A 23,808-nucleotide genomic window follows, 5' to 3' on the forward strand; every position below is an offset into this window, starting at 1 on the left:
GGCTTGAGATGGCTGCCACCTATGGGTCAGATGATTGCATTGCACCATTAAGCAATTGGTAATTAAATATAATATTTTTGTCCTAAAAAGTGTAAAGTTTTGGGGAAAAAAATTCACGAACATTAATTGTCACGCACAACGAGTCTGTGTGGAAAATGTCAGCTCGATTGGATCACGGGAAGTGGGTTAAAAAACGACCGAAAGATTTGCACGGTCCTAAGCAAGCAAGCGAACTTAATATGAAGGATTTAAGAAACAGTGGACTCAACCCGCTCTGCCTGTGTGGGACAGGGCAGTGTCCTTCACTCCTTTCCAGAGGGGGGCCGCTTTCGCCGCTAAGGCATTAGTGTGAGGGCCGCCACGCCGCCTGCAAGGGGTGGGGGGAGAGTTCACATCTGTCGTGTCTTGTCTAGGGCCGCACATCGGGGGGCCCGCACTAAAGGCCAGCAGGGGCCGCCAGTGGCCCGCGGGCCTTGCAATGGGATAGAGCGTTTCCCCCTCACGTGCGTGGATTTTCTCCGGGTGTAAAAGTAATGAGTTTGACGATAACGCCTGAATATGTAAAGGACCGCAGAGCTTAGGCAATTGTTGGCGCCGGTTCATCCCTCTGAGTCGTCCTCTCCCTACGAGAGAGAGCGAATACTGGGTGGAGCGCAGTCCTACAAGTTGACCTTTTTATTAAATCGCTGCACTGATGGTGGCGCCTCGCTTCTAAAAACTCTTAACTGTCAAGAATCACGAATATGCCAAGCGCGTGCTGGAACCCTGCAATCATCCAATACATGATTAAAATTACGGCAAAAAAATAATGATAATAATGATTTTTTTAAACAACCACAACCACGCGTTGCAAGGCTCCACGAATTGTTTATTTATAATCAGTAATCAACACACAAGTGCACTGCACAGATGCACAGCGAACACTGCGACACACGGCACTGCTTGATTGCCAAACATCTGCTCTTAATGAGGAGCACGAGTGAATCGATGGCATTAATCACAACGTCGTGAACTTGTACAGAAAACTTGAAGGCAGCGACCCCCCCCCCCCCCCCATCAAACTTTTAATTGGCTTTGTTAATTTGCAATTAGGAAATACACCAAAAAAAACATTGAAACAGCAGAGAAGTTAATGTTAATATGGATAAGTGGGGAATTAAAACCCATTTGTTAATTAGAAAAGAAATTGACAGCTTTCATCCTGTTTATCACAGGAGAACAGTAAAGATAAATTATCAACCTTTCACAAGTTCTCAGTGTTTGTCCCAGGCGTCAATGAGAATGATCTACCAGAATTTTGTATGAGTCTCTCTAGCCTTTTTTAACAATAATCCGAACAACAAATAATGAGAATTCGTTTCAAAGTGACTGACAGCGCCCAGAGATGCTGTGCAGTGTTCCAAAATCAGAATTTTTATCCCAATTGGGGAAAGACTCAGCCAATAAATCATTCCTCCAGTGACAAAAACAATTGTACCACTTCATGGGAAGACACCACCAGTAGTTGGCCTGTGAACAGATCATGATTTACCACCAGCAGAGATGAGGACTCGTGTGTGCACCCAATGACTCCGAATGGCGAATGCCCCACTTACATGGCACGTTCTGCGGTTGAAAAATCTGCATTAATTCATAGAGACTGACAACAACACAGAATGAGTGATAGCGTGAATTTTGCAAGGTTGTTGGAGATTTAATGTTGAGAGATGGGATCCAATGACACCTTCTATTCAGCATTGTTATTATCACGCTGTATATCAGAGGTTCTCAAATTCAAGTGCCCCCACGGCAAACATCAACACAGTTCATATTTCACTGTTTACTCATGTCCTGCAGATAAATATAAAATTCAACAAAGCACGGCATAGACATCTGATGATTGCTAAACCTCATGTGCATAGTAAATGTGAGATGAGCTATGATAGATATATTAGGATTACTATTTGAGAACCTCTGCACCAAACCTCAGCCAGTCTTTACATTTTTACCAAAACCACAGCCGGGTGCAATTTCTCAACATGCAATGTGTACGTCGCAGGAGCAGTTTTCTTAGGAGTTATCATACTGCAGTGTGAATCTGGCGACCTGAGTTTGATTCCCAGTCACGTCTACTATCAGCGGTGCCACTTCACCAATCCACACAGACCATCGTGGTGAAGTGTCATCAAACAAAACCCCCATGACGTTACTGACACTTGTTGGTGAGGCCCCCACCCATTAGTGAATCGACGAAGGCACACGCAGTGAATTTGTTTGTTTTTAACGGATACATCGCTGGCTATTTACGACCGCCACCATCGACTACGCTAAAAGCGAAAGATATTCGAAGCTCGAGAAGTGCCACTGCTCTGTGGGGCTCAGCACTTGTAGAGGATGTCAAGAGGCTGCAGGTAGCACGCGCGCTGGGAGATGTAGCAGCTCCCTTTCTTCTCCTCGTCCAGGTGCACGGGCGTCCCCGTGTCGTACCGAAGCAGCAGCCCCTCGCCCGACTTCACGAGCACTTCGGCCAGGCTCACCTTCTCCCTGGGCCGCGCCGCATCGGTGCTGACGCTCACGTAGCCCTCCTTGGGCCGTCCAGTGAGCATCTGCTGCAGGTCCACCGTCCGGTCCGCCGCGCCCAGGTTGATGGCCACGACGTAGGTGGTCCGCACGCCGTCCATCTCGCGCGAGAATGTCAGCACGTCCGCCGCGGCGCCCGACAGGAAGCAGGCCCAGCCGCGGTGCAGGGGCAGCTCGGAGGAGCGCATCTGGCTCAGCGTCTGGTACAGCCTCAGCATGGAGGCCTCGTCGCTCTTCTGCACCTGTGGATGAAAGCAAGGGCTCAGCACGTTCACTTGTCTGTGCCCATGATATGGCCAACTCACGTCATTTCAGGTGGCACAGTACGAAACGCCATTCCCGATAATTATTTTGGCACGCCGCAGCATCGGTTGCGTCTTGTTATTTTGTCCTGATGCCAATTTGCGAGTATAGGATTATAGGAATGTAGTGTACGGTAACATAGGACTATTTTTTTGCACTTATACCATAGTGGCATCGCCTTACGCCGCTAATCCCTACACCAAAGCCGGCCTAGCAGAATTCCTGACAATATCGAGAGACAAATTAGGCCAAACTTTCTGGACAATGGAACAATTGTGGGTTATCAAGTTCCTCCGGCACACCCCGAATACACTGACCCTTCCCGCAGCTCGTGGAGAAACGAGAAGGGTGCCTACGCGTGAAGTCTACGAACAACACGACTACAAAGGGCATTTAGAGAGCGTCCGTTTGCCGGCTGGCGATGAAACCCATCGCGTGACGCACCCAGGACGGAGGTGCGCGACTCGCCTGCACGTTGCTCGTGAAGTTCGTGTTCACGGGCAGCCACGTGGTCGAGCTGTTGCTGAACCCCGCGCTTGTGGAGTTGTCCCAGTGCATCGGCGAGCGCTGGGGATCCCGGTTCCTCGCCTGACACAAACAGAGAACAAGGCGAAGGGGTGCAACCACACGAGGCATCTCGGTAAGGGAACTTGATTGTTTCTAGATTTGAAGCTTTCGTGACTGCAAGGATTCATACTGTTACGTTTTTTCGGTAAAGTCGCGTAGGTAAAAATAAAAAATAAAAAAATAAAAATAATAGAAGTAAATTTCGATTTAAAGCTTTCGTGACTGCAGGGATTCATCTTCTTGGTTCTTTCGGTAAAGTCACGTAGAAGGGAAATAATAAAAATAAAACATAATAAAATATTTACGTAGAAGGGAAATAATAAAATAATAAAAATAAAACATTCTAAAATATTTATTATGTTTTTTTTTTATTATCAAATATTTACTATGTTTTATTTTATTATTTCATTATTTCTCTTCTACTTGACTTTACCGAAAGAACCAAGAAGATAATAAAATAAAAATAATAATAGAAATAAAATAATAAATCACGACGTTTTGGAGGCAACACAAGTCTCCGTCATCAGGTGGGACCGTCACAGCTGAATTTACTGCATGAAGTGAGGCAAAATTCCAAGAGACAAGCCCTTAAATACAAGTTAAGGGGGGAGGGGCTTATCTGAATGTGGTAACCAGGGAACGGAACGTGGGGGTGGTGGGCGGGGCTACAAGAAAAATTGACGAACGTCGACCTGTGCAAGAGAGCAATCGGTGTACCTCGACCTAAACAGGTGTTGGCTGAAAATACAAAAAAAACTTGATTGTTGCATCCACACCAACATGAGCACTTGCAGCGGGGCACGGACACTGTTGTTCACGACTACCCTCTTGATAATAGGTTTTCCCCCTTTTTTTCTGGCAACAAAACAGGTGTTAAGATGTTAAAACACCAAACTGAAACCTCTTACGAGGAATCATATCTGCATTAACCACAATACTTGTGGTCAGAATGCAAACAAAAAAAAGCTGTCTCTGGTGTGGACCAATCAGTTTCAAGGACAATGCATATATTATCAGAGTATTTTTTTGTTTGCATTCTGACCACAAGTATTGTGGTTAATGCAGACACGATTCCTTGTAAAAAGGTTTCAGTTTTGTTGCCAAAAAAAGGAGAAAACCCCGATTCTTATATTTTGGTACTGGCAAAGGAGGTCCCACGAAGCACAAATACAGTCGATACGCTTGCTCTACTGCCAGCTCCGGGCCACCTTGCACACCAACGGGTTTGGCAGTTTCACAAATCTCTGTGATCCACCGACCCTTGCATCCCAAGTACTGAATTAACAAGGTGTGTGCCACCTCTGCCCGTACTTTACACCTCATTAACCCGCATCGCTCGCTCATCATTAGCACGATGACGAACACGTTTGCTGAAGCAAGGCATGCGAACCCACCGGGTATTTTTTCCCATAGGGGTCTTGTATGTCGTTCACGACGACGTTGGTCATTCCGATCTCCTCTCCGTAGTAGGTGACGGGCGTGCCCGGCAGTGTCAGCAGCAGCATGGTGAAGGCCCGCGCGTACTTTGGTTCCAAACGTGACGCGATACGGCCTATGTCCTGGTTTCCTACCTGCAGCAAGCACCAACAGAAAGACAGAGATATGATTCGTGGCGAATGCATGGCCAGCTCAGGGGTCGGCAACATGCGGCTCCTTAAGGACCCCTTCGCGACGTTGCTTATTGAGGACCACCATCTTGTATCCACCACACGCATTGCGGTTCTTGAAATACTGAGTAGTGTTTTTTTTTTACCGAATTCAAAAAAATATGGCTCTTCTTTCTAGATTTGACTGCAAGGATCCATACTCTTTGGTTGTTTCGGTAAAGTCACGTGGGTAAAAAATAAAATAAAATGAAAACAAATAAATGAAATCACGACGTTTCGAAAGCGACACAAGCAACCGTCATCAGGTGTTGACTGCTCCAGCAAAATACGCTGCAGTAATTTTGCTGTAGCAGTCAACACCTGATGATGACGGTTTCTTGTGTTGCTTCCGAAATGTCGTGATTTAATTTATTTATTTTCATTTTAATTTATTTTATGTTTTACCTACGTGACTTTAACGAAAAAACACAAAGAGTTTGGCTCTTCTTGTTATTTAGCTTGCCGACCACTGCCCTCGCTTAACAGGTGGAGGTCGGGGGGGGGGGGGGCGGCCCCCTCTAGCCCCCCAACACTATGAGGCTATTGGCAGAGACAGTTGAAATAAATAAAAATGACCAATAAATGGAGTAATGTACTGTAGATAGATATTACCAATGAGCCCTGCCTCATGTAATTTACTTACAAATTTCCAAATACTTTGAGTTGTGTTGATTTTTATATCAGCGACGTTACGAATGTAATGAAATGACATTTTTCCCATCACATGTAATTCAAATACTGCCGCTCATGGCTAGAGGAAGGCGACCTTGGCGTCTTTATAGGCCTCAACACAACAGAGCCACTCGCCACCCATCGCAGACAGTAATCGTTTAGCGCCGTCGTGGAGAAAATGAGCAAGGAAATAGTCTAAGCGGACGTAATTCCTCTCTCCCATATTTGTCTCTCTGGATTTAAAATATAATTTTTTTTTTTAATTTACACATCACATCAGTCGCATGGCTTCCTGGAAAGATCATATCTGTTTGTGTGTACGTTGAACTTCTTTCGCACCGTACACAGCCAACCGGGCTAGTCGGAGGTGCGGGGGAAGGACAACAAACTCAACACAAAAAGCAGTTCTAACAAAATGAGTTGTCAATCTAAATGATTTAAAAGTGCATAGCTCCAGTAACTTCCTAATATCTAAAGGAAGAGCATTCCAGACGCCCGCAGAAGTGCATCTGAAAGCGTGCGTGATGCTTTAATGAAAGCAAACCCCGGTATCGACATACAATGTCTCATCAGCAGAATCAGGCTCACTTGAACCATTGCCGGTGAAAAGTCCGATGTTCGCAGGCAAGGACCCATCCTGTTTCGAAACGTTCAACTCACCATCCAGTTGGGCCACTTGCTCGGGATCATGCCTTTCATCCATGTCTCGATCAGGTTGCGTGCCCTGCTGCTCGACGCGCTGTGCGGGAGGCTCACGAGCTGGAAGTTCAAAGGGAAGTCCGCCTCATCCTGCAGATTTGAACCATAGTAGCTCAGCGTCTTCTCAATCTCTCCCTCGTCGAAGGACTTTGTGGCCAGGAACCTGTCGGAGTCGAGTCGGGCAGGAGGAAGACTGTGAGCCGGGAGCACGGTGCTTTTCACTGGAGTCGAATGCAAGAATAATCATAATGATGATTTTTCGATTTAAAGCTTTCGTGACTGCAGGGATTCATCTTCTTGGTTCTTTCGGTAAAGTCACGTAGAATGAAGACAGACCTGTTCTTCACCTGAGGACGGCTGCTTGCATTGTGGCCGAAACGTCGTGAGAATTATTTTATTATGTTTTATTTTTATTATTTTATTATTTCCATTCTACGTGACTTTACCGAAAGAACCAAGAAGATATAATGATGATGTGAAATTGTGACATGCCGCACGGTTTTCGCTCACTCTCTACGAAAGAGACAGAACGACTCAGAGGCGCGAGGAACCACAGGCAAGCAGGAAGACAGCCACGCGGTGAGCCAGTGCCCAAGCCCGGCCGCCTTTGTCTCCCTAGTGGCGATGTTTACACACCGCACTAGGTACTCATTTGAAGCTGAGTCGACCTAGGGGAGGCCCAGGACCGGTTCAGATAACTTTCACTGATGATGGCCTTGAGCGGGAATCGAGCTCGGATCGCCAGGTGCGTAGCGCAGCGCGCTAACCGCTACACTACCGCTCCCCACACGCGCGCGCACGCGCGCGCGCGTGCGCGTGCTCACGTACGCGCGCAAGCTCACCTGTACTTCCCCGGCTCGTTGCTGTACTCGTCGAGGATCGCACGCCAGTTGCGCACCATGTCGTGCAGGCCGGGCTGCGTGGTCGTGAAGTCGTGGTGCAACTCTTCATAGTGCTGGATGGTGCCCTGCTCACCGTTGCGAGCGGCACAAACAACCCCGTCAGCTGCCACTGCTTAACAACACCTCCCATTAGCGTGGTTGGCTGTGTATGGTGCGATGGAAGTTCAACTAACATACATGCAACAGCGATAATAACTGGATGATGATCATGTCGGTCACAGGGGTATTTCACTGTGTTGGTCAGTGGAGGGTGTGGGCTGGGATCCAGAACCAGTTCAGATGTCCCTCGCCCATTCATGCTAGCCGTGACCAGGAGTCAATGGTCGATACCGCACCGATTTATGATCACCCTCTTACACGATTAAATATTGTGAAAGCGACGGCTCCATATCTCACAGAGGAGAGGGTTCAGAGGTTGAATTCGTGTTTTGAGATTGGTGGCGAGACATGCAGAGCTTAGATTTCATGACGGTGTGTACGGGCGGATTGCATCGCTTAAGTAAGTTATTTAATTGTGGCTATCTATGAATGGATCACCCTGCAGAACTCGCTGAGAGGCACGACAATTGTAACGGAATTGAGGGGAAATTTTAAAAAGGTAAAATGTGAGGGCATCCACCTCGATTACACCCCCCGTGCTGGGTGTGACGTGAGATTATCATATCAATATTTGCATTTACTGAGCGTTTAAAAATACACATTTATGCATTGTTACTCAAATTCTCACCGGGTCCTGGGTCAAGTTGACTTGAACCTCATTTCTTAGGTGATCAGCCTCCAGCAACCACTTCACGTTATCCACAATGAAGCCATCAACGCCTTTCTTCAGCCAGAACCTTAAAACTTCCTGCAAGACAGAATGGAGAGGAATTGAGAACGACTGCATCATAAGCCTGCTGTTTTAATGAGACTAGTCTGTGTTGATGGTACTCATCTGTGTTGATGGGACTAGTCGATTGGTACCGGCCAGGTGTCTCAGTGGGAGAGCGACCATATTGGAATCAAACAGTTGCACCACTTATTGGGGAAGTCAACAGCTGGGTGTCCTCTAGATAGACTCGCCCTTGTCATAGGAATGTGGACTTCCCCCCCTCCCAAATCACTCGGGACTATGAACACGAGATGAGCACTGCCTCAATGTTCATATGAGAAATAAATTATTTTGACTGCATATACATTGATTGTGGCTTGCAAACAGTTGTTAGAGCTGGTAGGGGATACGTGAAAATCAAATGGATGGGAACCACTGGTCTAAGCCTTGTACAGCAGCAGCCCAACCCGTGGCTGTGGAAGCTCTGAGCCTCCCTTCTTAAGAACGCGCCGCTTTCTTGCCGGCCACGATAGCGAGCTCCTTGAAGCTGTTCCAACTCACCTCCAGATCTTTCTGCACGTCAGCGTTACGGAGGTTGAGGTCTGGCTCTTGCGGCAAAAATTGGTGGAAGTAGCATTGGTTTCTCACGTTGTCAAACGTCCACGCCGGCCCGCCAAACACACTCACCTGCCAAAGAAAAGAACTAGATTGTCATCGCCATCATTGTCAGCGTGTAGCCAGAGGTTTGCTTTGGCACATTGAGCATAGGCTTCAAAGAGACAAGGTCAGAGCTGTGACTGAACTATGAAGGGGCATGGGACATATTAACAAGCTCTGGCTGGAGCAGACGGTTTCTACAGTGTGGCCGATGAGTAAGAGATGGCGGATAAAACAAGATTAGGTGTCAAGCTGAAGACAAAACAAATCCTTAAAAGATGAAACTTTTCATAGCTTTCTACTTAGCTGTATTAACTCTAGAGAAATAATTTGCATAAACAGACACAGACTTTATAATGATTAAATTGGTTCGTGCCTCAGCTAGTGGTTGAGGCCTATCCTGTGTTTGTTGCCTGGGCTGTGTGATAAGCATGTATTTTCATAATTGTAAAACGTGCAAACTTAGGAGTGGAACAAATGCGATGAATCACCGATTAATCTTGATTCTTAAACTCACGATGCATGCAACACACCATTTGCGCGTGAGAATCAACGTCTTTCAATTCGCGTATGGAGGTTGTCAGGAAGAAAAAAAACAATGATAGCCCACGTTTATTTTGTAATGGAAGAATTTAAGATTTGATGTTGATATTTGTCATATCTCAACTCAAATGATGACACATTGATCTGAATAATGCATTTCTTTGTCCGCTTAACCTGTCTATCCTCAACAACAGCCTACTTTATGGGAAATTCGATTTCGTGGGTTAACAGCTTTTTTTCCAGCACATACTCAAATTTACGTTGCTTGAAATTGATTCACGTCACCCACCTCTGTAGCCACAAGGGGCGCTACCAATACTCACAACAATAATACACATTGCAGTAGACTCTCGATTATCCGCGTGTGGTTTATCCAATTTGCGGATTTAACCTCGCACCTGAGATTTTGGCATAGATTAATAACTCTTGGAAATGTTTATTACAAGTCACACGCTTAAACCGAACAAATATGTACTCCGGTTAATCCGAAACCCACGCGTTTTCCTCTACAGTACAGTAGTTGCATATCTTTACAACAGTGAGCGGAGTTTTATTTCTATTGGCGTGGCTCGTCTATTTAGTGGGTGGAGTGACAACGCTTTCCTGCGTGGGAGCAGGAAAGTGTTACCACTGAGCACGCGCATCGATTGGTCGATCGTTAGTATACCCATATTAGTGGTTTTTGGCATAAAGATCCGCGGAAAATGAATATTTTTGGATTATCCGCGATTTTTTATTATCCGTCCTCCCCGTCATTAGCACGAAAACTCAACACATTGGTCAATAGCACCGTGGCCTTAAAAGAAAACTAAATATAATAGTCAACGTTTTGGTAAATGGCCCTTACTCATAACACATAAATGGTAAAAAAAGAAAAGTAACTGGATATTTTTGGATCAGGACCCTGAATCTTGGCAATTCATCACATTGCCGGAGTGCATCATTCCACTCCTACTCAGCATGTTTCACGCGCAGTGCTCGGAAGAAAGAGCCCAACATCGCTCGCTCACCCAGTTGTTTGGGGGAGTGCCTTGGGTGCAGTTTCTCCATATGTAGTAGTCGGCGTACGTGCCTTCCCTGTTCCTGCTCTTGTTAAACCAGCCGTGCTGGTCACTTGTATGGTTGGGAATGTAGTCCAAGATCAGCTTCATTTCTGAGTTCACGAAAAGTATCGGCACATACACGCTTGTGTTATGTTACAAATGCACACGAGTTACATTACATACACACTAAACGTATATACACAGATACATGCATATGTATGTACAGCCCTTTTGTCAATCCACTGCTGGATTAGGACCTGCACATGCCATGACGGACCGTGGGGGTTATTATGACTAGGATCTCACCACGCTCGTCAATGCGGATTGGTGAAGGTTTGGGGGAGCACGGACGTGGGAACATAGAAGTTCAGTACAACAATGGATTTTTCTGAGCTCCCCTCTACTGCGAACCTCGTAGCCACCTATAACACCTGTGGTGTTGTGCATGGTGGTGGTCGCACATCCAAGCGCCGTCCAGGCTCCACCCTGCTCAGTTTCCGAGAGATGACGAGATCCGGACCTATTCCAGGTGATTTGATTCAATGGCGTACACTCCACACAGACACGGAACAAACGGATGACGACAGATCGCGTAGAGCGATGCGCACGCTGGTGCGTGTAAGACACCGTTGGTGTGTGGCTCCTCACCTTGGTCATGAATGGCAGTAATCAGCTCATCTATGTCATTCATGCTGCCCAGCAGAGGATCCACACCCAAAAAATCGCTCACGTCCTGCCCCTGCTCGACTTGAGGAGACGCGTAGAAGGAGCTGATCAGCACGGCTTTGATGTTCAGATACTTGAGGTGTTCCAGCTTCTCCTTGATGCCTGCAGTCACAGCGCAAAGCAACGGGAGGTTTCATTCGCGCTGCACTTGAACAAACGAACGCCACGTTCCCATTGTCACGGTGGCGAGATGGTAACTACCTCGTCTGGTCTGCAGGAGGTCATGGGTTTGATCTCATGCCTGACACCTGCTGTATATTTGGAGTTTTCATGTCTCTCTCACTATGGTCGCTTGGCATTTTTTCCAGGTCCTCCGTTTTTTCCCCTCCACTAAAGAAGCATACATTTAGATGATTTGGCTAATGTAAATGTCCACATAATAAGCCACTTCGTTGAGCTATCATTTGTGGCCAGGTCGCTTATGAAAAAGAGCTATATAGCTAAGTGGGCCTTACTTGGTAAAAATAAAATTACTACTATAATGAGCCAAGAATGTCTATGTGTGTGTGTAACGTGCGTGACGTCACTCCACATTCCCGCCCCCCCATCATGAATATTCATGAGCGGGTGGATTTTTACACTCACGCAAAAGAAGGTCGAGCGGAAAAACATTTTTTTCGCAAATTCTAAGTTTGACTTTTCTTTATTGAAAGTGAATCTAATCAATAATGCCACGCAGCCACAAAGTGGATTTGGTGTCTTTATTTATTTCTTCAGCACTTGAGACAAAATGTAAGTCTAATTTATGCTTCTGCATTATGGTAAAATAGACATTTCTCGGTGATTTTCCAGATATTGTATCGATTTCAAATTTGTTTCAACTCCAGCGACCGAAAGCAGAAGAGAATAAAGTATCAGAGCAGTGGATTTGAACAAATTTATATACAGTGCTACAGTGACATGAAGTGAGGTGTTCTATGACTTCGTTTTGTGCCAGATTCACTGCCATTAATACAGTGCTACAGTGAAATGCAGTGAAGTGTTTGATGACATACTTTCGTGCAAGATTCGCTGCCATTAAATTTACACAAGATACAATTATACTCTGCTAAAATTTGTCTTAAATATTACAGCTTCCGTCCTAGGACGGGCAAACGAGCTAGTAGTTAATAATTAGTTGCAAGCCCTCTGGAGAGAGTACGGCACCAGAAAAGGACACCCTCCGAAACGACCCTGACATCATGGAATCGACGCAGAGGAGAGATGCTACTGCACCACCAGTAGCATTTTCTTACTGAGATCAACTCCAGGGTCTTGTTTTCTTTTATTGAACACGCACCAGAAATGTACAAAAATAGCAGACTAAAGTCGTGGAAGCCTGGCAAAAGGCAATCCTGCGATTGCCATGGCTCCTTAGCTTTGTGTTGATAATTAATAGAGGAACCATTACCAGTTTTGTATAAAACTTACTAGGCCTGGGTGGTTAATATTCTCAAAAACACGCCAGTATTCTGAGCAAATTACTAAGCTTGCAAAAAAGAATATCCACTATTGCTCGTTCCAAAATTCAAAAGTATAAATGTAAAATACCTTGAAACTAAACCAAAAAATGCGTCGTACAAATAACAATACAACACGCCAGAGGTGGGACAAAGTCATTGTTATGCAAGTCCAAGTCGAGTCGCAAGTCATCAAATTCATGACTCGAGTCTGACTCGAGTCCAAGTCACATGACTCGAGTCCACATCTCATAGGTGGGACAAAGTCATTGTTATGCAAGTCCAAGTCGAGTCGCAAGTCATCAAATTCATGACTCGAGTCTGACTCGAGTCCAAGTCACATGACTCGAGTCCACACCTCTGCAACACGCTATATATCGCAGGCACCGAGGCCTCAATTGCAATTGAAAATATTTTCATGGATTCTTATCTGGTTAATTAATGTGAAATAAAATAATTAATCGAACAATTTATACCTGCCATGTATTTCAGTTGTATGTTTTTGAGTTTCTTCCCTGCATTATTCAGCAGGTTCTACATATAACATGCATATTCTAACGTACAAGCATGCGGATCCGAACTGATGCAAGGATTTTTCACTGAGTAACGACACACCACATCCAACCCATGCGAGCAACAAACACCCCACAATGGGGCCTTGTGTGTCCACATTCCTCCAGAAGCAGCTTAAAAAGCAGGCTAAGCAGAGTATTTAAAAGAAAAATATAATTCTATTAGAAATGTGCAACCACCTGTCAATCCACAGCTGTATGAAGGTCCCCGGTGTCGGTTATGGCGGTTGTTTGACCATACTTCACCATCCTGATCAGTTTAGTACTTCACCATACTGATCGACAGGAATGTATGCACTTTTGTAATTTGTACTGATGTACTTTATGTTATTTATTGTTTTTTGTAACTTGCTGACCCACCCCCGACTGGACATCTGTAAAAGCTTAATAGCTCATCGCATTTATCCAGGATAAATACAGATTCTGATTCTTGATTCAGATTCTGATTATGATTCTTTGGTGGTTCTTTGTCGGCAGTGGTGCACAAGCACAAATAAAAAAAAAAACAACATATTTGTCCGTAACACTGTGGCCAAAAGAAAAATATATAATAAGTGATATTTCGAATATTTTTGTGCTATGAAGGGCCATTGCCTGAAACGTCACCATTATATATTTTTTATTTTAAGGCAGTGTTACCGATGAATTATGAAGTTGTTTTTTTATCAATGCAGGTTGATTACTGTTTCAGATATCACTTACCAATGATGTTAAACATAGTCTGAGATCGAACTCCGGTCACCGGGTTCAAAGCACAGTGTGCTAACCCCTACTCCACCTGCATCTATCTATATATTTAGTAACTTATCTCGAAGCAGTATAATAGATAGTGATTATGAAAGTACATTGCATGGAACGCTATGAACTATTGGCTAACCAGCCACACCTAATTATTACCCTACCACTAAAGTTAATGTGTACGTGTTTTTTGATGGCAGGTTGAAGTTTGGCCCTGTTTGCAAAGTTGGGAATTACTAGGGTGTCAGCAAGTTCACAGGGCAGTTAATTTAATCGTTCAATACCTTGAGTAGGATTCTACAGAAATATAACAACTTACATTTATAAAACATATTTCATCCACAGACCCCCAACGTGCCGTGGATGGAAATCAGAATATAAACAGAACCAGGGTAAACTGCCAGAACTAGGGGGTAAACGACCAATTCAAAGAGGGGAGTTTATAAGACAGACTTAAATAGCTCGAACAATTCTGATTGTCTTGTTACCAAAGGCAAAACGTTCCATAGTCTGAGAGCTGCACCGTGGCAACAGCCCAATCAGCCCAGGAACAGAGCCTTAGCCTCGAAGTCTTCGGAAGAAGACGATCCGTAGACCTCAGGGACCTCGTTGGAGAGTAAACCCATTTGACTTCCTTATCCCAGCTGCCTGGTCACGAAGGACTTTTGCAACATTCCAGACATCATTGAAACAGTGCAAACGCCTTCTTAAGCTACTTATTGCAGGGGTGTTTTTTTTCTCTCTCTCTCTCTCTCTCAAATAAACTGGATTATCGGAGTTTGTAATTATTGACCACTGTGGCAAAAAATGAAACGCCTGACTCCTAGAACAAAGGACAACAGTGGTGAAAATCTAAAACATATTTCTAAACTCACTTGTAAGTTCACACCTGACCAATGCTAAGCCGAGAGTAGCCTATCTCTGAAGGTAATGTATGTAAGTAAGAAGAATCAAGCATACTCATTGTTTGTGTAACACTTCCTAGAGGATGATGAAAGTCAGTGAGTAATTCGCCGCCAGAGCAGAATGCATTTGCAGATTTGCAAAAGCTATCATTCGATTCGCTTTGGGTTTGTGTCTGCAAAATTTGGGAAACGCTTTGATAAATTTGGACACAACGTAATGTTCAAGTTCAGTTAATATTGGCTTGTGTTCACAAGTGTTATATTATATTGCCTCCCCATTATGGACGAACAGAGCTAGTGCATAAATATATTCAGGTTTACTTTGTAAAGCATAAAAACACACATGACAAAAAGCATAAAAACACACATGATTGCAATACTCTATAGTTTGGGGAAACGAATGTGTTAAGGTGGAAAGAAATAGGCACAAGTCTCGTGTGGCCACACTTGTATTTCCAACGTAATTAAACACCCATCCTGTGTTTTCATGAGTACATTTCTGACTGGGAGTATTATGAACATGGTTCTTCTATCGTATAATCTGTCCAGATTCCACAATACTTCTCCTCTGTGTTTCATAGAAACACAAACCCACACCAGAATACAATAATACTAATAACAATACATTTTGTTTAAATATGTAATACCAGAGGTGTGGACTCGAGTCATGTGACTTGGACTCGAGTCAGACTCGAGTCATGAATTTGATGACTTGCGACTCGACTTGGACTTGCATAACAATGACTTTGTCCCACCTATGAGATGTGGACTCGAGTCATGTGACTTGGACTCGAGTCAGACTCGAGTCATGAATTTGATGACTTGCGACTCGACTTGGACTTGCATAACAATGACTTTGTCCCACCTCTGTGTAATACGTTACGCTGTCACCGTCAATTACAGAGCAATGTTCTTAATTATAAGCATGAGTAAACGTTCGATTAAAATAAAATACAAATTGCGGCTGAACTTCACCGTCGACCCCGAGAATTATTTCTGCGCTGCATCACACAATCACAGTGGAAATTAGGAGGCCAAGAGAGGGCCAACTTTATTTTGTGTCGAGGCGAAGCTGTCCCAGTTTTGAACACACGCCAGTGAGGCCGCGGGTCTCGTGTTGCCAGGGCTCTGGAAGCTTTCTCTATCCCGCACTGCACAAATCCCGTGCCCCTCATTGCACACGCACTGCTCGTGGTCGTTGAGATTGTGTTACAGGTGCAAAGTTTATTTGAGATATACGGTATTTACTTTTTTATTTCGAACTCCTTTGCTACTTTATAAAGTGTTTTCAACAATGCCAGCTAATTCTTGGTTCTTTCGGTAAAGTCACGTAGAAGGGAAATCATATTAATTTTATTTTTTTTATTATTGTGACTTTACCGAAAGAACCAAGAATATGAATCCCTGCAGTCACGAAAGCTTTAAATCGAAAAATGCCAGCTAGTTTGTTTAAATCGGTCAGCGATTGTCACACTTTTAAGGCATGCCGGACTTCATCGTTGTGACTTGGAGATACTGTATTTTTCATTTCACTGCTGGATGATAGCCTCCCTACGCCGTGTCAATCATGGAGGGTTGTTTGACCGATCATGTGGAACCGGCAGCGGGACAATGATGAAAAACATTTTGCGACACTCGCCACTGATGCACGCCGTGGCGAGGAATACAATACTCAGGTCGCCACTGCTCCAACCATATCGATGTGCATCGCTGAGATTCTAATCTGTAACGCACCCTCGTACTGTTGAGACTCCGGCCTCGTTATGGGCATACGCAGCACAAACAGAACCTAATTGTGTAACGGGGCGAGCACGGGCGCTGCCGTGAAATCGCCATGAATACGCAAAATCTCAAAAGCCGGGTTGAGTTGGGTTATAGAATCTAGTTAGGGTTACAGTGTTTGGATCGGTGAACACCGGCACCTGCCAGGAGTTGTAGGATGGGGCCCTATTGAGGTGTGCCTATGAGATGGCAGTGCTGAGTGTCACCCACACCCTCGTATGCGTGGTGGGTTTTCTCCGGGTTCAAAACAAAGGCAAACGCGAATACATGTAGTTGACCAAACATCCCAGTGCGGCGACACTTTCCTCGGTAACTGGCATTGACGGGCCTCGCACCGTCTCACTCCTACACCCGGCAGGCCAACGATCCCTCGGGTTTAGGGCCACTTTCATTGTCACGCTAAACTATAAAGCGCATCCGTTGCAGAGGCCAAAACGCTCACGAAGACGCGCAACTTCTTCAGTCATTGCCTGCAATTGCTTTGCCAACTTCTCAGCGATCACTTGCGCGCCAGAGAGGACACGAAACGGCGTGGTCGGGGATTGCAACGACCAATCAAGGTTCGTAAATGTGAAGCATGTGCACGTGATGAAACGCGTTGCTTCAAATCGCTGAGCAGATCGATGCTTTATTTAAAGTATGCCGGGTCTGCCATCCATTGGAAGCAACCGTCCAAGTGAAACATGGAACGTTGGGCCAACGTTGATCGAACGGTTCCACACACACATTGCAAGGTTTGCGCAACGTTTACTTGCTGCGTCCACAACGACGATTAAGGTGTGGACCCGGATCAGGGATTTAGTTGGGGGGGGGGGGGGTGCGGGGCTCAGCCCCTCCATAACCCGCGACGCTATGGGGGGGGGGGGGGGGCTGCCACAACGTCTCCTCGCCCGCTCGTCCCTTCCACCCTCTCACCTTTGAGGTCACCAACCCCGTCCCCGTCCGCGTCGCGGAAGGATCGCGGGTAGATCTGGTAGACAGGGCTCGCCTGCCACCAGTCGAGACAGCGCGGAGACAGCGCGATCACCGTCACGGTGGCCGCCACGAGCACCACCGTGGCCACCACGATGAGCCAGAAGATGACCTCCCGGGTGACGCGATAGCGCTTCTTGTTCGAGTACTGCAGCAGCACCTCCTTGGGCATGCCCGCGTAGGGGCCTTTCTTGCGCGGCACCTCGTCGCCCATCTCCATCGTGTCCAGATTGTCGAACTTCCCCTCCTCGTGTCCCCCGGACGTCGAGTTGCCATCGTCGTCGCCGGGAGACGACGACGAACACGCAGCAACCGCCCCGACCGCCGCCGACTTGTGCGCGTCGGTGCCGTCGCACGGTGACCCCGCGCTGCCTCCGTCGACGGCGCTCCCCTTGCCCGAGCTCGCGGAGGACCTCGAGGATGATGCCGGGGACGCCTTGCCCGCCCGCTCCTTCTCTTCCACCTGCACCTCCTCCACCTCCTCTTTGGTGAACGCGGCGTTCTCGACGCCGTTCTCCCGCGCCGAATCGGTCGCCATCGTTGTGATGCGCGCGACGCGTTTAAATCTTTGATTGAGTAAGAGGGTGGTGGTGGTGGTGGTGTTGTGGGGGATATATGCGGCGGGCAACTGAGTTGATTGAAGCGAATTTTTTGGGAAAAAGACGCCGGTGCTGCTGGAGAGCGCGCGAGCGAGCGAGCAAGTTTGTTGATCAACAAGCAGCCAAAGTGAGGAACCGATTGCGCACTCGCGTCAAGGGGAGGGGTGTTTTACGCGCGAGATTTTACAACCTCCCACCCCGCAACCCTACGTCGTGACTCCCAAGATGTAGTTACCTACTTCGATTGCCCACCATCCACCCACCCACCCCCTCAACGCCTCCACCTCCATCCCCCCCCCCGCACGCCAAGGAGCAAAGGGCGCGCCGCGTAGCGAACGGAGCGCGCGCCGCTCGGCCACGCGGCGCACGCGGCGCGCGCGGCGCGCGATCTTTGAGACCTCGACGCCCGCGACGTCGGAGCGCGACTGCCGCTGTCGGTGCGTCCTGCCGACACCGATGGCGTTGTGTGTGTGCTCACAGCAATACGCCACAACGCGATGGAGGTGTAGGGTAAATTTCAATTTAAAGCTTTCGTGATTCATCTTCTTGGTTCTTTCGGTAAAGTCACTTAGAATGGAAATAATAAAATAATAAAAATATAACATAATAAATAATTCTCACGACGTTTCGGCCACAACGCAAGCAGCCGTCCTCAGACACTGTCTCCCCGAAATACCTGGTCTTCACCTGAGGACGGCTGCTTGCGTTGTGGCCGAAACGTCGTGAGAATTATTTTATTATGTTTTATTTTTATTATTTTATTATTTCCATTCTACGTGACTTTACCGAAAGAACCAAGAAGGTGTAGGGTAGGCGATGCTTCGGGTAATGGTCCTTTCGTCGTAGCAGAGGTTCGAAGGGGCATTGCGCCGAAACGTCGTCTGTTATGTGTTTATTGATTTTTTTCCACCTTTTATGACTGCTATGAACGAATGTGTCGTGGTTTTTTCGTTATGCAGTGATTATAAACTACTCAAGAGTTGTATATTGAACAACAACCAAAGTTAAGCGCGTTAAAACATCTCTGAATGGAACTTCTCTTCGACTGTAAACATAGTTTTAGCGCACGGCGGTAGCCGGCAAAATTCAACGTTGTACATGACACTTGTCTCCTCCGTAGCGCAATCCATCACTTGGTGGTGTGTGTGTGTACGGTGCATTGCTGCAGGTGGTGGCGTTGGCTATCGGGTGTGCAGGCGGTGCAACTGCGCAGGCGGCCCGCACGCTGCCGGTCGGTGGCATTGCAGGCAAGGAGCCAGGAGGCCACGCAGAGGGGACGGAATTGGAATTGTGGTCCCATTTCACTTGCAAACCGCTCGATGCCACTGTGCAAATGTTATATAACTGTGTCGTTTATAGACGGCCCATCACCGTACATATACCATAAAGCCTGCCGTGGTGTTATCTTCTCAGGGAAATTTTAACTTAGGCGCAGCGAGAGCGCATGCCGCAAAGACATCAAAGCAAAACAGTCGACAGATGCACGCTGCTCCGACATTTCCGTGCGGAGCGCTTTAGGGAGCATCGAATCCAGTGTTGAGAAACACAATCTAATATGTAGTCGTATATCGTACGATTAGACTTATTGTTAGACTTTGTGGCGGTGACGTAGTGGTTAGTGGTTAGAACCCAGCGACCTGAATTATATTCGCGATTACGGATCGCACTCAGGGCCGGGTGAAATCTGAAACTTCAACACCAACCCGCACTGACCAGCGTGGTGAAGTATGGTTAGAAAAAACAACCACCGCCCTCCCTCCCTCCCATGATTGACACGGCACAGGAAGGTCTTCATCCTGTCAGTAGTAGTGTAGATTATTATTATGAGTACATACATTCATCTGGCACGCTGCAAAGCGTCATATAATAGGAGGGAATATCCAGTGTAGAGACAACATATCTAAGGTGCAGGGCTTCATATCAGCCAAGTTTATCTGTGTCGGTGGCCCCCGGTAAATACTGCATTGTATAACGTCCAACATCAGCACCGGCTGACGAACATAAACTCTAAGTGTCGGGATATCCCTCTGAAAATCAGAATCTTAATTTAGACTGGAGGAATCCGACGAGCTATGAAGCTCTTTTTGCAAGATGCCCAGTATGGGCGGGTCAGCAAGTTACAGCAGCAAACAACAGAAGAGCCTTCGGGAGGCGACTGAACAAACACTGTATTAGTAATTTATTCTGCACGGTATCCATGCTGCAGCCTCCCCCCCCCCACCTCTCGCCCGAGGGGTGCAGGGTGATGGGGCGAGAACTGCCGATATCAACGGCAAGAACCGAAGTGATTTTCAAAGAACGAGGGGGAGGGAGAGACACATTCCTTCGCCCTCCGTTTGTCCAGAGGCCACTTAAATCGCAGAAAAGTGTACCACTTCTCGTAAATAAATAAATAAAAACATTTATTTAGATTGCGCTCACTCCGAAGCGCTCGCAGCAATGCAAATGTTTACTTAGCAGCCCGAGCGTCTTCAGACACGTTTGCCTCCAATGGGTGTTACAGCACCGCTTCGTGAAGTGTTCATCTGATTTAGACTCTCGGCAACGGTTGACATCAACTCACGAGTCAGGTGTCATCCGTTGCTGGGCAACTCCATTCACCAATCCACACCGACCAGTTTGTGGTGAAGTATGGTCATATAACCACCACCCCTCCCGCACCCCATGACCATCAGGGGATGGTGAGGCATTTACATCGCAGTGTATTGACAAAATGACTAAATTATGACCGGTACAATACATGGCCGACGCCACATCGAAGTGTCATCGACTGTAATGTATCCACGTGGTGCATAGATGTTTTTTGTGACTGGGCAGAATTTCCATTACAAAATTAAGCATTGACAGGATGGTTCCTGATATATTCTAGATTTGAAGCTTTCGTGACTGCAAGGATTCATATTTTTAGGTTTTTTCGGTAAAGTCACGTAGGTAAAAAAAATTAAAATTAATAAAAGTAAAATAAAATAAAAAATAAAATAAAAATCACGTTTCGGAGGCAACACAAGCTTCCCTCTTCAGGTGGAACCGTCACAGCCCGCTTGCTGTATAAAGTAAATGAGAGATTCCAAGAGATACTACGTGCTGACGGTTCCACCTGAAGACGGAAGCATGTGTTGCCTCCAAAACGTCGTGATTTTTTTCCTGATATATTGTAATTATTACCGCATTAAACTATATTTGGTTGTTTCACTCATTTTTGAGTACGTATGCCGATTTGGCCAGCGTGGTGAAGTATTTGGTCTAACAGTCGTCATGACAGATCCACTAAATTCACGACTCAGGGTCGTGACGTCGGCTAGGAATGTGAACGAGCAGGGGGCTGCTAAGAATTGCATGGTAGGAGCAGAACCACGAATAATTTTAATGGCAACTCCAACCTTGTAGAACTAAATAGAAAACTGAAAGAAATACATCGGGCCATAGTTGAACCCAGCGAGGTGAGAAAATAACCCCAGACAATGCAAGTGGTCACGTTTCTATTCCAGGAGATGATGGTAATTATGGGGGAAAGAGCGATTTTATTCTCTCCATTAATCATACAGTTTTATGCTTCAAGATTACTGCAGACGGAGTTTTCCAGGTCACAATGCTCTCAAACGAATACAAGGTAATTCTAATACATGCCCCAACAAGCCATTAAGTTGATGTTGGGCAAGACACATGCGACTGGTAACGGAATGTCAGCACAATTTTATGCATTTATCATACAACATAATTTGGATGGCTATCATCGTAATATGTCTACATCTGAAGATGCTGTACAGAAAGTGGGAATTGTTATACTGGGAGGAACCTCCTGGTACTGGTAGGAACCTCCTGGTTACACCAGCCCACAGAGGATTATTGTCCGTCCGTCGTGCATCCAAAAATGCGAAGGGTAGGGCTGGGTGGAGAGGGGAGGGTGGAGAGGGGATGGTGTGGATGGGCGGGTGGGGAGGGGCTGGGTGGGGAGGGGCTGGTCACCCCGTGGTGCCCTTATAAAACTCAACGTTTAACCTACTCACGCCGGCTTGTGCCCGCCCTCAGTCGGGCATATTTGCAGAATACACCACGCCGCCATTGACCGAGCAACCCAACGTTCCTACCAGCTCCCTACGCAGGAATGTGTTTTCAAAGAGGCTGTCATCAGCAGAGGAAAACAGGTCTTGAGCTTGGACTTGAACAGGGGCAGGAAGTCGACAACATGGACAGCTTTGAGAATCAGAATGGGAGCCAGTGGAGGGACAGGATGACGTTGATCTTGTATATGGCAACAGCACTGTGGATCATCCAGTCTGGAGAGTATGATTATAACAATTTAAATTCATTGATAAATTAACGGATCATTGCATGACCCGAGGATATTAAAATTGGACATGTTGTAGTGGGCAGCCTAAGCTGTAAACACGCTCCACCCCTATTGGCCCATGGCCTAATTTACATTTTCAAAGATATCTGCAATAATTCATTTTTGTATGAATCAAAAACGTGTTCCCTCGGTGAGGGATGGAATTTCCATGAAAGCCTAGCATGATAAAGAGGTGATCATTCGTGGACTTTTCTCAAAAGGTGCCAATGGCTTCAAAAAATGTCTTGTTACTTTTTGTCCAGGTGGACTGTTTCCAGCTCTGCACTGACATTAAACGTCCAGCACATATTCAAGAAGTCGTTCAATTGATTTAGCGACAGTAATTGTAATTTTAAAAAAACCACGCCAGCACAGAATAAAGTGCTGTTGCTCACATTGCTTCTAGGATGTTGGATAAGTTACAATTCAATGTGCCAAAAGGCTCAAACGAATGTCGGGCAGATCTCGTCTCCAACGGAGGTCCTCAAGTCAGTGGTGGCATTCTATATGCCTATGGTAAAAACCAGTCTCCCCGCTCTGTTACGACCTTTAAGTTTAATCAACCGTGCAGTTGGCACCTATTTAAAAATTGCAAAAATCGGGTAGGATTCAATCTTTGCCTCCCGAGGGTAGCATATAAGCCACACCAGTGCAACCATGTGTGGGTACAATATAAAACATTAGTGGTAACAAATTGTTTCGCCACATCAGGCGTATTTATAGCCAGGAGGGATAGAACAGCCAAAGCACGGTTACCAAGGTTGCACTAAAAATGTCACAACTCGTTGGCCGAGCGTGTCAAGCATATTCAGTTGCGTTTCCTTTTATGGACATGATTTGTCATGTTCGATCGTCAAATATGAAATTCCACAAGTACAGTACAACAGAATCTAGTCGGCACATTTGCGTACAGTAGTAGCTCTCATGCACCTAAGTTGAACTTCTTTCGCACCGTACATAGCCAATCGTGTGAATCGAAGGTGCAACGTATTGCAGGTACATTTAACGTACGGTTAACATTCAGTGGTGCACTGCAGGATTGAGTTGAGGTTAATATTGGGCTTTCTTTGAAACCGTATTTAATTCGCTTACGTTACCAACTACGCCGACATTTAAAAAAACCCCATGCTTTATGTACTTTGGCCATTTGTGCCAGTTCCATAAGCATATTTTATGACATCCACAATGGCCAAGTCATCCTTGGTGTACCAAAAAAAGGCGCTACCCCCCCACCCCAGCACGCAGAGCGTATCATATGTTCTCTCCACATGTTATCAGGGCCAAGGTGGAGCCTTGAACCATGGACTTGATAGGCAAGTCAAACATGCTACAAACCAGCAGGG

The 23,808-nt window shown here is 46.1% G+C and overlaps 1 protein-coding gene across 2 annotated transcripts; it reads right to left on the bottom strand.

The window, feature by feature from the left end:
* Window positions 1-1,035: 1,035 nt before the first annotated feature.
* On the bottom strand, window positions 1,036-18,365 carry SLC3A1 (solute carrier family 3 member 1). Of its 2 annotated transcripts, XM_078857957.1 has the most exons (10): window positions 17,480-18,365; window positions 11,051-11,230; window positions 10,370-10,512; window positions 8,721-8,846; window positions 8,076-8,195; window positions 7,289-7,413; window positions 6,408-6,609; window positions 4,824-5,000; window positions 3,331-3,450; window positions 1,036-2,801 (listed from the first exon to the last, which is right to left on the bottom strand). In XM_078857957.1, exons 1-10 carry the CDS (start codon window positions 18,072-18,074, stop codon window positions 2,358-2,360), a joined length of 2,232 nt encoding a protein of 743 aa, XP_078714083.1. In that variant the 5' UTR covers window positions 18,075-18,365; the 3' UTR covers window positions 1,036-2,357. The 2 variants fall into 2 exon arrangements, with proteins under 2 accessions (XP_078714083.1, XP_078714084.1); XM_078857958.1 differs by lacking the exon at window positions 8,721-8,846.
* Between the last annotated feature and the right edge of the window lie 5,443 nt (window positions 18,366-23,808).

This window comes from Lampetra fluviatilis, chromosome 7, assembly GCF_964198595.1.
Source record: "Lampetra fluviatilis chromosome 7, kcLamFluv1.1, whole genome shotgun sequence".
Taxonomy (NCBI): Eukaryota; Metazoa; Chordata; class Hyperoartia; order Petromyzontiformes; family Petromyzontidae; genus Lampetra; species Lampetra fluviatilis.